Genomic DNA, 17,681 nt, shown 5'->3' with positions numbered 1-17,681 from the left:
ACAGTAAAATAACTCCATCTACAAGCTATTATAATTCAGAGAAATAAATTTAAATAATTACAATATTAAGAAACACAAGCATGAGGAGTGGTATTTAGGATGACTTTCCAAAATTGTAGAACGTTAAGGCAATCATTTTTTGTTGAGGTTTGGACTGTGAATGTTAGCTCTATGACTTTCTTTGTATTATCTTTCAAGAAGAAAACATACTCTTTTGATGTTCTTCTAGATGAATCTGAGCAGAACAACCCATCTGTCCATAATAACAAAAGTCATATCTGGTAGACTCCAGGATAAAAGAGAGGAGTGTATTTGTCATTTGGAAAGGCTAAGAAGGAACTTAGTTTATTATAGAAACAAATATCACTCTTTCTCTTATCCTGGAGTTTATAAGATCCATTGTTCATGCAGCCTTTATTATTATAATAAGATAAGCTGTTCTGCTCAAATTCCTAGAAGAATATTTAAGAGTATATTTTGCTTTAAGAGTCTGGTAAATCTAGTTTAGCTAGCCATGCCTTATCCACTAGGCATAATTCACTGGAACAAAACTAAAGTCCTACATGAGTTATTTTCTTCTTGAAAGATTATAATAAAGTTTTGAAGTTCACACTCATAGTCCAAATCCTAACAAAAATGGTTGCCTTAAACTTTCACAATTTTAAGAAGTCATTGTAAGTACCACTCCTCATTCTTATGTTTCTTAATATTGTGATTATTTAAGTTTATTTGTCTGAATTATAACAGTTTTTTTTTTTTAGATGGAGTTATTCTCCTATAGCTGATAGCATATATTGTCACACACTGTCATTTTAAGTGTTGTTCTTATTGTATCTCTGTTCAACTGTACTGACAATGGCTAAGAAACCTAGCCTAAACTTCTATAAATAATAAATATTTTCATCACATAAGTGTTATTCCATTACTGAATAATAATTTTATCATTATATACACATACACTGAAAACAATTTGAAAATTTATATATAACAATTTCAAAATTGAATCTGAAGAACTTCAATATGGTGAGTATTGATAAATGAACTAATCATTCAGAGATAACTGCTGAAAGTTTTTTTTTTTGAGCAACAATAAATTTAAAAATTAGAACTAGCTGATGAACTTATAACCAAGTAAGGAAGCCTTTTTATTCATTTCAGTGTGAATATTCCAAAACAGTTGGCTAAACTTTCTGAATGATTTTTTTTTAACGTGAATTTCACCAACAAAAATTTGTAAACCTATTGCACGTTTATCACTATGGGTGGGCTAAGGATTATTAGATAATGATGCATCATGTCAAGAGAATATGACTTTTCCGAAAATAAAGATGTTAGACCATTACAAGAGAGAACAAACAGAATCCTTTTATTGACCCCCACCCCAAGAAAATATTTCTGGCACCAAGTGCACATTAAAATTGGAAATGGAGAAATTCCAGGCATAACAACAAAATTTCCAAACACTTCGGAACTCAGGAGGGTGTATTTGTTGGATCTCAAATTAGGGAATCACTGAAAGATGAAGAATTTAAAAAAATAATAATAAATAAATAAACAGCATTAAAATAGAGCTGGATGCTTAGAAATCGTTCAGAGATAACTGCTAAAAGTTTTTTTTTTTTGAGCAACAATAAATTTAAAAATTAGAACTAGCTGATGAACTCATAACCAAGTACCAAAAGATAAAAGCCAGGATGACAATGAAGAAGATTCACTCTTTTGATTTTCACATGAATTATTTTCCTCAAATCCTTGATATACTGTATTTTCCACCATATAAGACGCACTTCTTTTCTTTGAAAATAGGTCTGAAAAACAGGGTGCGTCTTATACGCCGATACTCAGTTTTTTATTACTTTCATTTCTGGAAATTTTCTCTGTTCTGAGTTACGCGATTTCTTTCTTGCTTCCTTGAGGTGTGTGAGAGCATTCCAGTTACGTAGAGTTCAGTGGATGCACATGCACTGTCATCGATGATCACAGCTATGTTCCTGTTCGTTTAAACTTTTCTAATTGTTGTCGCGGTTGTTGTGAACGGTTAAATTTCTGCCGTTAAATTTTCTCTAAATTTCTTGGCAAATTATGGCTGAAAAATGTCGGCATTGCTACAATATTGCATACAAGCTATGTGTGATTGCGTATGCTAAAGAACATGGAAACAGGGCTGCAGAGAGGCATTTCGAGCACCCCCAACTGAAAATGATAAGAACTTGGCGGAATCAGGAAGCGGATCTGAAAAATCTTTTTTTCCTAAAAAATGTGTACAAAAAAGGGGTGCGTCTTATATGCCGGCAAATACGGCACTTAGTTGAGACAGGGTAAAATTTCCACCAGGATATCACATGATGGAGAAAATGAGTAACTATTGTTAGTTTCAGAGATAACAAAAACATTTACAGGAATACATGGAGTATTTATAAGTACTTTTAAATTTATGTGTATGTAACTTATACAAATATTTGAATTTTTGCTATTAGTGAATTCATTTTATAAAAGATATTTTTTGAAATTAGATGATATTGTTATTATTTTTATCACTGAATAGGAATGCTTAAACCAAGTTTATGTTTTGATATACTAACAAGAAATGGTAAAAGATCCTAATGTTCTGGGGAAAAAAAACCTAAATAAATAATTATGTGCTTTGACACACCAAGAAACCATCTAATTGACTATTTAGGGCTAGGTGCAATATTTCTAAATTCCTGTCTCATCTCTCTTTTTCTCAAATTTGAAGATTTTTAGAATGTTCAAATCATGCATACCTCATGGAATTATTCTTTTATATTCTGAGGCTATATATCATACCATTTCTAAGTTGGTTTACCAAAAGAAACTTTTTCACAAATGATGTGATCATCAAAACTTATTTTCAGGGTGACAGATGGAACTCTTCAGCTTAAACCATAAGCTATTAACATGGAGAAAGGAAGCTAGAATTTTCACTTTTGTTTTGGCATTGAATTCTTCTGAACAACTTAAGCCAGCAAAGATTGGTTGATTGGTAGAGCCTCTGCTACTAATGGCTCGCAAAAAGTTAAGCAAGTTTGAGCGTGGTTAGTAGTTGGAAGGGATCAATCGTTTGATGCTGTTGGTACACTTTCCCTTGATGAGTCTTTGGACTCCTTGCAGGTGTCACATAATAATAACTTTAATACTGTAAAACCGAAATCTCTTCTAAGAAAGAATATAATTTCACTAAATTTAAAACAGCAGAAATGAATAGAAACCATCTGTTTTGATCCTGGTTACAAAATTCTTATCAGCAACTGTAATTATTGTTATTATTCTTAGCATTTTCAATTTTTCAAAAGCAATCTTGTTTGTTCTAACACTCTCAGATCCAGAAATAGCATAAATCATATTTTCTAAATTTACAATTCTGAGCTTAGTAAACAAGTTGCATTAGAATTATGTTTTTTTTTTTTTTTTAAATACAGGATATCAAATAATTTTTTAAATGTTTTATACATATAATATCAATGTAAGATCATTTAATTGGTGATATATAAAAATAAATCGTTTGACTATTACAAGTGCTTGAAATATGAAGTGAATTTATTACTAATGAAATGTCTGCGTGGACTTAGTGGATTTGTGCTTTGCAACCATATGACTGAGGAAGGAGTGTCCTAGGTTCGATTCCCATCGAAAACACAAGGAACTTAAGGATCTTCCTCAGCCATAGCCAAGTTAGCCGGTCTTGGGCAGGACAACAGGATTTTTTCCCGCCAGTTTATCTGGGGTTTTTCATCCTGCAAGTAGGCAAACCAGTCCCATGAACACACACGGATTATGGTCAGGAATACTGACCCAGCCATAAGCCTGATTCGTCAGCTATGTCGGTTCCCGAGCCTAGATAAAATTTGGGGAAACTGAGATTTTGCCATACATCCCCATAAAGGGGACTCATGGCCGTTGTATCATCATATGATAATTAATTAATTACTAATGAAATGAAATAATTATATTGAAGAGATTTAAAGGATTCATGTGTAACTGAAAATAATGCTCAATGACTTCATTTTAAGATTAAGGATTCTCAGATTCTTTCTGAAAAATTCTTTAACAAAAGTGACATGGACAGTTAAAAACAGTAGGAAAGAAGACGCTAGGGGATCTGAGTTGTAAAAAATGAATCTCTCATTGAAAATGACCTATTGCTGAATGACAGCAATAGGTCATTTTCAGAGTCTGAAAATGTCTGAATGGCACTTTGGTCGATCCAATGTTCTGTCCTGGTCAGCCTCTTCCTCTCCGTAGTTTGGTGATCATATTGTTCAGTCCTTCTCTCAGAGTATGCCTAAGAATTTCATTTTCTTCCTCTTGATTTCATTCATTCATCTTTTTTGATTTATTCTTTCCAGTACTTGTTTGTAACCTTTTCTATCCAGCTAATCCACATCATTCTTCTTAATAAACACATCTCATCTCCAGAGTTAGTTTTTTTTTTCATTTCTTTTCTAATAGTCCATGTTCCCGAGGTGTACATTACATTTACGTTCTACTGTATAAAAATTTATACCATCTATATATAGTAAGCTGCTGCTACATCATATAGACTTTGTTAATGCATGAACCCACCATGCTGAGACTTTTCATGATACAGTAATTATCTGGGACATTAATTTCAACCTGAATGTGCTTTTGATTTTTTTTATGGCTAGGCGCAATATATCAAATTCTAGTGTAATCCCTCTTTCTCAATTTTGAATATTTCTAGCTCAAGTCATGTATACCTCGTGGACTTATTCTTTTGTATTCTGAAGCTATACATATCATTTCCAAGTTGGTGTATATAAGTATCAAAAGAAATGCAATCAAAGCTTATTTTCAAGGTGACAGATAAAACTCTCCAGCTTGAACCTTTCATGCCATAAGCATAAGACATTTAACATAAGGAAAGGAGGTATAATTTTCATTTTGCTCTGACATTAGTTTCTTCTGGAAAAACTTTAATACTGTAAAATCCCACAACTCTTCTAAGAAAGAAAGAATATAATTTCACCACATTTAAAACAGCAGAAATACATACAATGCCATGTCTACCCAACCAACTACTTATAATTTGTAAGTACACAAATCCCAAGGTGTAGTAAATGGAAATGCAAAGAGGAAATTCACACAAAGGGTTTAATACAGCAGAGGATTAAAAAATGTAATATTCCATCATGAGGCGATCCACATTATGCCTTCCTTTCTGAGCATCATTCTTCCCAAACATACTTGCTATTTGTTCACATTACATTTCTTGGTTATATGTATAAATGTGTAGACTTTGCTATTTTAATAGCATCCAGGTTTGTGAACATAAAATGTTTTGCCTTATAACATTTTATGTTATAAGGCAAAAATCTTATAACAGTTAGAAATAAATGTTATTATAAGATAACCACAGAACACTCAAATTACAGTGTGTCATAAATACATTATGACAAATTTGAAATTACACAAGTATAACACAATTCAGATTTGTTATTTCTAAACAATTTTCTGAAACAATTTCATAAACATTATGTGGCACATAAGAAATGTGCTTTGTAATGTTATTTAACATAAAAATGGCCTCAAATGCATTTGGTAATACTGTTATGTGTACTATAAGATAAGTATAAAGTAGGAATTTGGGTAATCTAATGAAGTTTAGAATTAGAAATAAATGTCATAAGATAACCACAGAACACTGACTGCCATTCTAGATGTGCTTCAAGTTCCTGGTAGAAGACCGATATTGTTACACCCTGATATCTTAAGAATATAGAATTCTCAGCTATCATGGTGTAACATGAAGAATAAATAAAATAAATTAAAAACCCTGCATAAAAGATAATAGTTGAATTAATTAAAAGAAAAGGAAATATTCTTGCATCCAATAAAATATAAAGGTGTTTGGTTGAACTAACTAACAAAAAGAAAGAATATATTAATGTTGTAATATGGTATAAAAGAGAAAATTTAACTAAATAAGACAGAAAAGGATTATTCATAAAAGATGGTATGTGAGAGGCTAGAGATTAAAATATTAAGTAATTCGTAGAGAAAATTTGAAAGGGGATTAAGTTAGAGGCTAGCACAAGAAAAACAACAGAAAATCGCTTAGGGCCGATTCCCGGATTGAGACATCGTTTGGCTGGCCGACCAAAGGACGTTTGGCAGAAAAATGCCACCCTAATTGGTCGGTGAAGTAAAATCAAGAAGGGGGCGGAGAAAAGAAGTTAAAAAAGGTGCCGTTAGGAAAGCAGGTATAAAAGGGTTGAAACCCCCCCCCCCCCCCCCTATAGGGCTTTTTGGTTTTTGTTTTGGTCCGGTTCCCGAGGAGTTCTCTACGAGCTCCGTGGCATAGGTTTCACACGGTTTTCCTGAGTGGAGATTGGGGTTATATCTCCGTCGTCACAACATGGAAACAAAAGTGAGCAGGATTTCGATTCCGGATTTCCTAAGTAAGAAGCGAAGAATGCCATAGAGACAAAGAAAAGGAAACATATTTTTTATGTTTCAACTTCAGTGACAACCACGAGAAAGGGAAAGCTATAAAGATATCGATATCCACGTCGCGAGTCGCACAGCCGTCATATAGATGATTCAAAGTGTGTCCTGAATTACGAAAGTTTAAGACCGTGTAAGCATAGTTCAACTCCAAAAGGAACGTAGGAGTAGCAGATTATTGGAGAGGTTATACCAAGCTAGTTCAATCAGAAAAAGGTAAAGGCCCATATGAAAAACTCAAGAAAGAAAGGTACTGTAAAATATATCTAAATGTTAACTAAAATTTGTCTGTAATAAGTATCATTATTCTAATACGGAACTGTTGAAGTGACCAAGGAAAATTTATACTAGGACTTTAGTATCTGACAGAATATATTAAAAGTAAGCTGGCTAGTGTTAATGTTATGTGAATAATTAAGTGTCCTGAGAATTTTGCATGTCTATTGTAATGTATAGGAAAGTTAAAATATCATAGTTGTGTGTTAGTGCAGAAAAAGGTTTAGTTAATCTACTTAAGTTTGAATAGTTAAATAGTGTGAATTAATCTTATTTGTCCATGTCAAATGAATTTACGAGTTGAATGTGTATGGCGGCATGATCGTAATACTAGTTCTGTGTTAGTGCAGTAAATGGTTTAGTTAATCTACTTAAGTTTGAATAGTTAAATTGTGTGAATTAATCTTATTTGTCCATGTCAAGTGAATTTATGTGTTGAATTGTTATGGCGGCATGATCATAATACCCATTATAGGATCACAGCCTAATTACTTGTAATAAGCTAATGTTAGTTTGTAAGTATTTAGTTTAGCATTAAATTGAGTAATCACAAAAATTGAATTGTACCATGTTAAGGAATTTAATAAACCTTTTGTCCAATGATAAAACAGTTGTCTGAAATTGCTGTTCAATGCACCACTTGAAAAATTACGAACCTTATCATGCGGGAAATTAATGTGTTAAGAAACGAGATAAAGTGTCACGACTGCAACATTGTTTCACTTTCAGACATATTTTAGTTCTTTCTCCTTGTTTTTGTATATAATATCTCAAACTAAATATCCCAAAAGGGGCAGTATAAATACAAATATTAGGAGTACTAAGGGGAGAAATAACTTAAGTATTAGTAAATTTTTTGGTGTGATATCTCGTGCGTAGATAATGGTTGAACATAGATAAAGGGGAAATAACTAGATAGAATAAAAATCATAAAATGGGAAACAATATAATACCTAAAATATGATTACATAAATCACAAGGATGAGGGATTATAACCGAATTGGTAAGTCACATTTGGGAATACCATAAAAAGTTAACAATCTGAAAAACTTTCACATAAGGTAGGAGACAGCTTATATTCAACCATTTGTTATAGCCAACCAATTTGCTAAATTTCTTTATGTAGTACATATATTAGATGGTAGTTTCATAATCTTTAAAACTGACTATATTTTGTAATTCATCCTGTATTTATCAAGCAGCACATACTTCTATAAGAATTTTATATGCTATTATATAAAATTTTACTGTTACTAACATACCTTTCTGATTTCTTGCTTCTGACTTGGTCTGATAGCAAAAATTAGAATGTTAGCTTACACACCATTATTTATACTACAACTACCAACACCACTAGTACTGCAGTAAACACTTTAGAATGGTTCATAAAATGCTTTAAAGTTAGTTACATATTGTTTGATTCAGTGTTGATATATATGGCCAAGAACCACAAAATACATGGTTTTAGATAAAGTAGTGGATAAATTAAGACAAATTGTTTGAAATAGTTATAACTATTAAATATTGTAAGTTTGTGTTATTTCAAAAGCAATTTATATAAAACAACTGATTTGCACAAAACACTGTATGCATGCAGCCACAGACCACTGCATTTGGGAACACTAGTAATAAAACAATTTACTTGTTGGGATTAGTCTGTGAAGACAAATCTAATTACATGCACAAACCAGATTATCTACATTAGTTAACTTTTTGCCTCTACAGAGATACAGCACGAAGGAGAATGCTGTGATGGGGGAAAAAAGTTCAATAAACAATTTAGAACATTAAAAGACAAATGCATATAAAGAATTAAAATTTTTACTGTAGTAAAAAATTGTGTCCTTATAAAAAATTAGTTAAAAAAGGAAAAAAGTACAAAATTTAGCATACTTTTAATTCCAGAATTAAATAATAATTAATAAGTCCATTATAAATTTTTTTAATTCATAGAAACCTGATTTCATCTAAATGTAAAACAATGTAAAATGTAAAAAAAATTTACAATGTAAAACTTTTATACCTCCATATTCAACATATCTGGTAAAATATTATATATTCCTGCTAATTTTACATATTTCAAGTTTTTAGTAGCTTTTTCTATCTAACCTAATTCAAAGAATTCCTTCCTCAGTAACATTTACACCAAATTTGATAATTTCTGCAAACACCCCATGAAGATAACATTAGCAGTTTAATAATGATGATTATCATCTTATCTTCTGATAAGATGATTATTATCAGCAACTGGAAGAAACACATCGTTAGACAAACTGAAGATTGGTGCAATCAACAAAGTATGGAAAAGAAGTCCAACTAACAGATGACCTAGAGAAGTACCATGTGGACGTAACTGGTGTTAATGAGATGAAAAAGACTAAAACAGATGAGATTCTGCTAAATAATAAATATAGGATATTCGAGAAATAGTAATCATGGAAAGGAAGGGATGACAGAATCATATGAAAAATGAAGATATTAAGAAGGAACTTGACATTGTTAGCATTCAGGATGTGCTAATCTAAGATGGAATATTCACTTAAGCCAAATAGCAAAATAAGTGCTCAATGGAAGAAATAGATCAAGAGGAAGACCAAGATCTAAGACTGATGCTTTGAGAAAAGCCCTAAAAGACAGATACATAAGATATATAATCATATTGGAGTGCTAACAAGTGATGAACTAATTTAGAAGAACTGCTGACAAGAGACTACTAGTAGTGTAAACTTAATTATGTAGTATTGTCATAATATTCTATATACCCTTTGAGGATACATATCAGGAAACTGATAATGATAAAAATCACTGAAAGATGATTTTTATATTATCATTTTTTTTATATAATATTAAAAAAATTAATCAATGTTGATTGGGACAAAGAGTAAATAGGATAACTTAGACATTATGAATTTAATTTAAATTATGGTAAGAAGTAGTGTATTATATCTAGTAGTTCAGGCACTTACTGATCAGATCTCCACGCTGCTGAACCTATGAAAGATTGGAGTGCAAACCAATCAAACTCTTAGGAATGCTTAATGTTAGAGAATGGGATATAGAAGCACTGAAATCACTTGCAGCTTCAAGCATGTTAAAGAAGGTTCTTTTTAATAAAAAAAAAAAAAAAAAAAAAAAAAAATCAAATATTTGCTCTAAAATCATTCATCACATTACACAAAGTTAAATCTCCCTTTATTTTTTTTTAACAATGCTACATGTTTTGCCAAAGAAAAGTATTATGCAAAAGGTTGAATCTTGTTGATTGACTGCTGATACATAAACCATCTATGTTTTACAGAAAAATGGACCCATCAACTTCTGCATGCTGTGAGTACAATGCATCAGCATTTTACACACACACACACACACACCATTATGCACCAGTGAGTAGAAAATTAATAATTTTGTGACAGATGATTTCCTATTACTATTTTTTTTGTACATAAACATTTACACATTATCTATGATGACTTCAAGAAAGAGAGAACTTAATCAAAACTAACTCAAATGCAAAAATCACTGATGAAAGACAATTTTTATATTATCATTTTTTAGCGATAGTCTATTTATTATATTACATACATTAACCCTAATGCAACATGTGAAAGTAGCTAAATAAAACTCATTGGAAGATTTTGGTAAGAATGGAGAAGATAAATATCAGCATGGTGGCAAAATATTCTGGAGGCTGTTGAAATGCTTCAAAATGGAGGAAAGAGGACCATAAAAGGAATCAGAGATAATAATGATAACATGAAAACTAAAATTAAAGATAATCTGGATATCTGGAGTGATTACTTTCAAAGACTGTTAAATGAAACAAGCACAGAGAAAGAGAAAGAGAGAGAGAGAACAGTGGTAGAAATTATTCAAGAGGGGATGCAATCAGGAATACATATCAAGACTCGAGGTAGAAAAAGATGTCAAAAGGCTGAAACATGAAACGGTACCTGGAATAGATGATAACTGACAAGAAATGCTCAAATATGGAGGTATAAAAGTTTTGCAGTGACTATACTGCATAATTCAGAGAGCCCGATCATAAAGTCGAATGCCAGATAATCTGAGTAGAGAGCTCATAGTTTTAAAAACAAGCCAGGTGTGGTCCAAATAGGCACTGTCAAAAATAGATTTTCACTCTACAACAAATAGTCGAGAAATCATAGGAATACAACAAGGATCTGTCTTTCAAGGAAAATGCATACAACAATGCGCCTAGAGAAAAGCTTTTCAAAATGCTACAATTCATCATCATCAAATTCCTGACATGTACCCTCAATGGATGTACAGGATATGATAGTAATACATGAAAAACTCACATCATTACTAACTTCCTATCTACAATTTTCCTCCAAATCAAAATTGGAGTAAATTGGAGTTCAAATTAATATGGCACTTTTTACTGTATCATTCCACCTATATCTTGATCTTGCTCCAGGTCTGTTTCCTGCCAACCTGACAGAGAACACTTGTTTTGCTAATCTTTCCTCTCCCATTCTGTTTAAGTGACCATACCACCTGAGATTAGCTCTGTTAACACATTCCTGGATGCTAACAATATCAAGTTCTTTCCAAATATCCTCATTTTTAATATATATTTCCAATGATGCCATCTGTTCATGCCCCTAATCATTTTCAGGACTCTCATAACTGCAGTCAAGTGTTTTTGAACACTGTCTTGTATACAGCTAATTTAGCATTTAGACTAATTTCTCTCTTATTCCATATAAATTTATTCAGTTGACTTCCTACCATACAAGCTTTCGTATGGTAGGAAATTATTTTTAAATTATAAAGTATGATTAATTAATAGGAGTTGCTTGAGATAGAATTAAATTATGAGTTATTTTTGTGCTTAGCTGAATATTTCTCTTGTATGTAAGGGAAGGAGCAGCAATTCTTTTACGCAATCCTTAATGGTGTGCAGTCGAAAAAAAAAATTTTTTTTTAAGGATCAATACAAGTGAAATATGGCAAAGTAGATTAAGGACTTGGCTCCAGCCAGAGGCTTTTCCTAAGTCTACAATTCAAGCATGTGCAAGAGCATATTTACGCCCCTTGAGAGGGGAGTAAAACTAAGTTAAGGACTAAAGAATTAAGATTAATTGCGAGTTTTATGAGTGAATTAGAAATTGAAGTCTATAGACTGTTTGAACTAGCTCAAGCAACTACGATATAAATTAAGCGTAAAAAATTATTACAATGGCACAGTAGACATCCATTCATTAAATCTTTAAATAATTAATAAAAAGTAAAAAAATAAATATAAATAATTTTACAATGAGTACTGCTAAACAAATTCAGTGTTCAAGATTCTGTAACTAAATTGAAAAATACCGGTCACAAATTCGTAATGAAAATCAGAAATAAAAAGACCAAAACTGTGAAAATAGACAAAAACATGGAAACCTTCAAGTGCAGTCTATATGAAGAATCTATAGATTAAGTAAAATAACTCAGCTGTTTAGGCACAATTTTTAATGAAGATGGCAAAGTAAATATGGAAATTATTATTATTACGTGACACCTCCAGGGAGTCCAAAGACTCATCGAGGGAGGGCACCTACTCTACAGCTCTCTGTTTCCATCACTCAATCCAATTACACCAACGCCATCTACTGCCCACTACTAATACTAGTATTTCCACAGACAACCACAAACATCCATGCTCACGAAGGGATTCAAACCCATAGAATTTTGGCTGGAGAAGAGCAGACACGCTAACCACTCGGCCAACCAGGCCGGCAATATAGACAACGGAATAAATAAAATTGGTATAGTAGAAAGTCAGTTGAATAAATTTTTATGAAATAAAAATATCTGAGTGAGATGATATCAATGGCAGAATCAGATTAAAAATTAAGATATTAGGAAGGAACTTGACATTGTTAGCACTCAAGAATGCATGAGCAGAGGCAATCTAAGATGGTATGGTCACTTAAACTGAATGGGAAAGGAAAGATTAGCAAAATAGGTATTTGATGCTAAGATGCCAGGAAAAAAGACCCAGAAGAAGACCAAGGTCTAGGTGAACTGTTTCAGTCAGATGTACCCTAGAAGACAGAAATATAAGAACTGACAATATGGAGTTTTGAGGAGTGACAGTCAAATTTCAAGGAAAATTATACAGGAGATTTATAATAATGCACACTTAATCATGTATTACCCTCATAGTTGACTATACTATGATAGCATGTGTGTGCTGGTAAATTTTTAACCACTGGCAAAAAAAAAAAAAAAAAAAAAGTGACAGGCTCTTCCTTTGCAAGAATCACAATTTCCATGAAAGTGTATCCAAATCAGCAAACATCCACTTAATTTTTTCTGGGATGCTGCTTCTTTTCAGGACATCACATTCATGACAATTTTAGTAACACGAAATATTTGCCTTTAAAAAATAATATTCCTGCTGCTGCATAGACGAGGAGGAAAAGCATAAAAGACTCCAAAATAAGCACATCTCAATTGAATTTTTCACGTCACTATATAAGCTTATTGCCCAAATGCTGCTAGGCATTATTGGTTTAACAACCGGATCATAAAATTTTCAAAAATTTAACAGTTGGCTTGTGTGACCCAGCTCCAGCAAACCACTGCTTGCAAATGATAATTATATCAACCCAAGTCACAAAGCATAATTATTATTATTATGTGACACCTCTGTGGAGTCCAAGGACTCATTATGGGAAGGCACACTACTCCATTACACTTAACTCACCATCTCCCCTACTTAATCCTCCAACTACTACCAGCACAGATGGTACATTTTGTCTGTAAAATGGTGTGTGTGCGCACAATTGTTTAGGGAGAAAGAAGGAATCTTTCTTGAAAAGCTGAGGATGGGAAAAAACAGCATGGTGAAGGCTGTTCCAAAGAGCACAGATAGATGGAATGAAGGAAGATGAGAAATTGGTTTGCTAAGTTTGGGGTTGAATTGTACATGCATGTTGACTAGTCGCAGCTCATGTTCTTACATGATTAGAAGAAAGCAGAAGGATGGTGATGGTGGCCAGTACCCATGAAAGAGACATAAGTGTCAGAAAAATTAGTGGAAGATATTTGTGTGTGTGTGTGGGTGGGTGGGTGGGTGGGTGGGTGGGCGGGTTGGACATTTATTAAGCAGATTGTCCTTTTCTGTTTACAATCAAGAACTCTTAGGGAGGTCTTGGATATACCACTCCAAATGTAAGAACAATATTCTGAAGTTGTGTGATTCTGAGGCATTGAATATATGCTGAATTATTTTGCCTTGGAATGCTTTGGCACACTTATTAGAGAGCTATGGCCTGGACAGAGGTTGAGGATTTGTAATGAAGTAGGGAACGAAGGCCCTCATTTCAGTAATGATTATTTCAATTGTTTGCTTGCAGGTGTTTGGCTAAGGAGAGAGGAAATTGTAATCAGATCATTTTTCAGAGGTGTAGTAATCCAGGAGGTTATTTCAACTGACACTGTTGTGGTTCCATAGAAGATCAATTTATAGAAAAGAAACTCAGGATAAGATTATGGTTGGTGTTGCCAAGAGGACAGCAAGCACCTGCAGTCCATTTGGAGGGATGGCTGATTAAGGAAAGGTCCAGAATGTTGGAAGAATGAGAATTATCTAGTATTCTGGTTGGCATTTGAGCAATTTTTTAGATAATGATTAGTAGCAAATAATTTTACTTCTCTTCAAGCATAATCTATAAAGTTGGAGAATGGAAGCTGGTCTGAGTCACGAACACTGAACTCTCCAAGGAAGGTATTTCACAGTTTGGGTAATTACAGTGTCTGAAATCCACTTTCAGAGATAAATAATCAAAGAAATCAGTGTGATCATCTAAATTAGAAGAGCAGGAAAAGCAGAAAATGAAGGCAAGCATATCTTGAGCTATAGCAGATTATAGAGGGGGGGGGGCTTGACGTTTAAGAACTTGAACACAGAATGTAAGAGCTGACAAAGCACATGTTTCACTGTTCTTTATAAGAGTCATCAGGCATGTAGTTGGGATAGTGAGATGAATTGTTGTAGTGGATGCCAGTTAGAGTTCAGTAAGGAATAACAGATTGGGTTTTTTTGATGTCCCTAAGTGGTGGTGCACATCATTAATGTTTATAGTGATGTCCAATCTTGGTGAATGGATATGAAAGTGCTTTTGAATGCATAAAATTTTGATGTTATTTTGATTTTGGGGAGGTGGAGTTATAGTTTTTTTTTTTCCCTTGCTGCAATTTTTGTACTTTTTTTAGTACTTGAATATTCCTTGATGGATGGATTATGTCAAATATCCTCATTATATTTCATTAAGCCTCCCACAGAGCCTAAAAGGCTTCAATATGGGAGGTTTAATAATACATAATGAGGATATTTGACATTCATCATCCCTATATAACCAATTGGGAAGAAGAAAAAAAAAACCAGAAGTTTTAACAGAACTTTGGCATAGGAGTTGCCTTGGCTTATACTACTTAAAAGATACAAACTTTGCCTGGTGCCCATTAGTTGTCTTTTATTAGTACACTGATTAGATTTCATTGGCCTGACAAATGTTTCAAACTGTTGGTTTAACATCAGAGACCATACAGAAACTGAAGAGGGCAAAACCCCTCATATTAATACCAGAGCAGTCCTGCACCAAAGAGTTATACTCTTTATAAATTAGATTTCTGCCTGGTTGCTTTCAGTTTTCAAGTGACTATGTGGAATCACAAAGCAGGTGATTATGACAGACTGAGAAGCAAGCTTGGAGCAGTACCATGCCATAAAAATTTAAAGGGAAAAGACAAGCATTATATAGGGGATATGAAGGGGTATATGAAAAAAAAAAAAAAAAAGAAGTATCAAATTTATATATCTAGATTGAAAAAGGATAAATCAAAGAGAAGTTAGATGATGAGTATCATCATTAAGTAGGAGAAAAGGTTGTAGAACGCCCATAAGTAGTATAACATACAGGCAAGAAAGATGACCAAAATGGAAAGGAAGGCAAAGGCAGAATTATGAGAGGAAGCGAACCAACCAGGCCAAAGAAAATCCCAAAGACTTATTTTGATATGTGACAAGTACAAGAAAGAATGACAATGGAAGGATAACTTTAATTGGTGCTGATCATATGGAGGTAAGAGAAGTAGACAAAATAGTTGATTTACTGAGTGATCGTTTTGCAATAGTGTACTATCCAGGTGATGATACTTCAGTCTCAGATGTAACTGACTGACATAAGAATGGAGGTAAATAAATGAGAAGTGATTAAGGATACCAAAGAACCTTATTGTAATTATGTGGAAATCAGATGGGATATCAGCTCTTATATTATGAGAATGCACATAGGAATTTACTGCTGCTCTGACTAAACTGGCAGAGCAGCAGTAAATTAGCTCTAAGAAGGTGCCAAGAGAGCATAAGTGGAAAAATACCTCTGTTGATAAGACAACATATCAGCGCTTCTGATATGTTGTTTTATCAGAGGAGAATAACTTCCCTGTAAGACATATAAAAAGCTCTGCTAAGACAACATACTGACTATTATGGCTCAGACATGGTAGCCTGGGTTCGGAGATGACGAGATAACTGAAAAGATTCAGTAGAGAGTAATTAATACATCTTGCCTGTGGAAACATGAATATGAAGACAAACCGAAGGAAACTCTGGGTCTTTAAAGTTTTGAGTGCAGGAGATATGGGTGAAACAAATAAGTTGGTAAGGAGATCATATAGAATAGACATAAGTGAGATTTTACAGGTCATTGCAGGTGGGAGAGAACTTTGGGTCAGCCATGAAAACTAAGTAACGCAAGGAAGCATGTGGGCCCAAGTTTTTCTCATGGTATGTGAAAAGGGCTACAAGTGGTTGTGAGTGCTTTTTTAGCATATGCTTTTTCAAGAAAAATGATAGGTATTTAAGGCAATGAGTGAGCTTGAAGAGGCCCATTTCTGATGACTCGACTCCCTGGAAAAGTCTGCATCATAATTCTTTGCATGATTTGTTTAATCATTTTACACAACTTTCTTCCATTTTTCTCTGTATTCTTTGAGGACACTGACTTATTATTTACAAGGAATTTTAAAATATGATTTCTTTTAGAGAATTGCATAAAGTTCTTCTGAACACTATGAAATTTGTATTTTTCTATCCTTGCAACCAACTTCACTACGTGCCTTTCAGTCTGAATCAACACTCCCCCACCTGCTTCAGAGTATGCCACCTAATATCCAAGGTTTGGTTCTTGTTTTTAAACTCTTTCTTTGAATCTACTGATATTTGTACATTTAAATCTTGCTCCACTTTGATTCTTTTTAAAATTTTTGTACATATTTTTCTTTTGAAAGGCAATACTCATTCTCTCAAATTAAATAAAATTAAATCTCATCCTCTCTACTTACAGTAGATAGAATGAGAGTTTCCCAAATATCTCGGACAGTTTCTGTTGAGGTTAGGGTAGTTTTTAAGTTTTTAAAACAATAACATAGTCAAATAAGACTTTTTTTGAACATGATGTTAGTAATGTCTACTATATGTTTAGTATCGCTTCCTATTTCAGTTCCCCTGAATATTCTTATAGCATGAACCAGTGTGAAGGTATCACCATAAACAATAACATAGTCTGGTGGTGAGGTTTATATGTTTGGCTATTCATAACTGTATTTTTTAAAGAAATTACAATGTACACTAATATATTAACTAAAATAAATTTAATTAATACTTCCAATATTTGAGAAAGTCAAATTGCCATCATCAGGGAACAAAATTTAATATGATATGCACATACACACTAAGTAATAATGCTGAAGCATGCGAACTGAGAGCAAGTCTAAAGCACCCCTAAATAGCACCCCTAGTTTGTTAAATTGGGTATCCTTGGCTGTTGGGCTGAAGTATAGAGGATGAGAGCTTCCCGAATTTGGGATAGCTTCTGTTGAGGTTGTTTCTCAAGTTTTTA

At 33.1% G+C, this 17,681-nt stretch overlaps 1 protein-coding gene across 3 annotated transcripts in view; it reads right to left on the bottom strand.

Annotated features, from left to right (window-relative positions):
- LOC150109456 (trafficking kinesin-binding protein 1-like) overlaps nt 1–17,681 on the bottom strand; it is a 574,911-nt gene that overhangs the window by 28,676 nt on the left and 528,554 nt on the right. Inside the window, exon 17 of one of the 3 annotated variants that reach the window (XM_090413254.1) lies at nt 8,027–8,509. The exons of the other annotated variants lie outside the window; for them this stretch is intronic. Within the exon in view, the coding sequence (XP_090269380.1) occupies nt 8,482–8,509 (28 nt within the window). The 3' untranslated portion in view covers nt 8,027–8,481. Of the gene's footprint in view, nt 1–8,026; nt 8,510–17,681 lie in introns of those variants that run through there. 3 annotated transcript variants of the gene reach the window in all.

Source organism: Typopeltis vanoorti, chromosome 2, assembly GCF_054136105.1.
Source record: "Typopeltis vanoorti isolate ZY-2024b chromosome 2, IOZ_Tvanoo_1.0, whole genome shotgun sequence".
Taxonomy (NCBI): Eukaryota; Metazoa; Arthropoda; class Arachnida; order Uropygi; family Thelyphonidae; genus Typopeltis; species Typopeltis vanoorti.
This window is presented reverse-complemented; position numbering and strand designations above follow the sequence as displayed.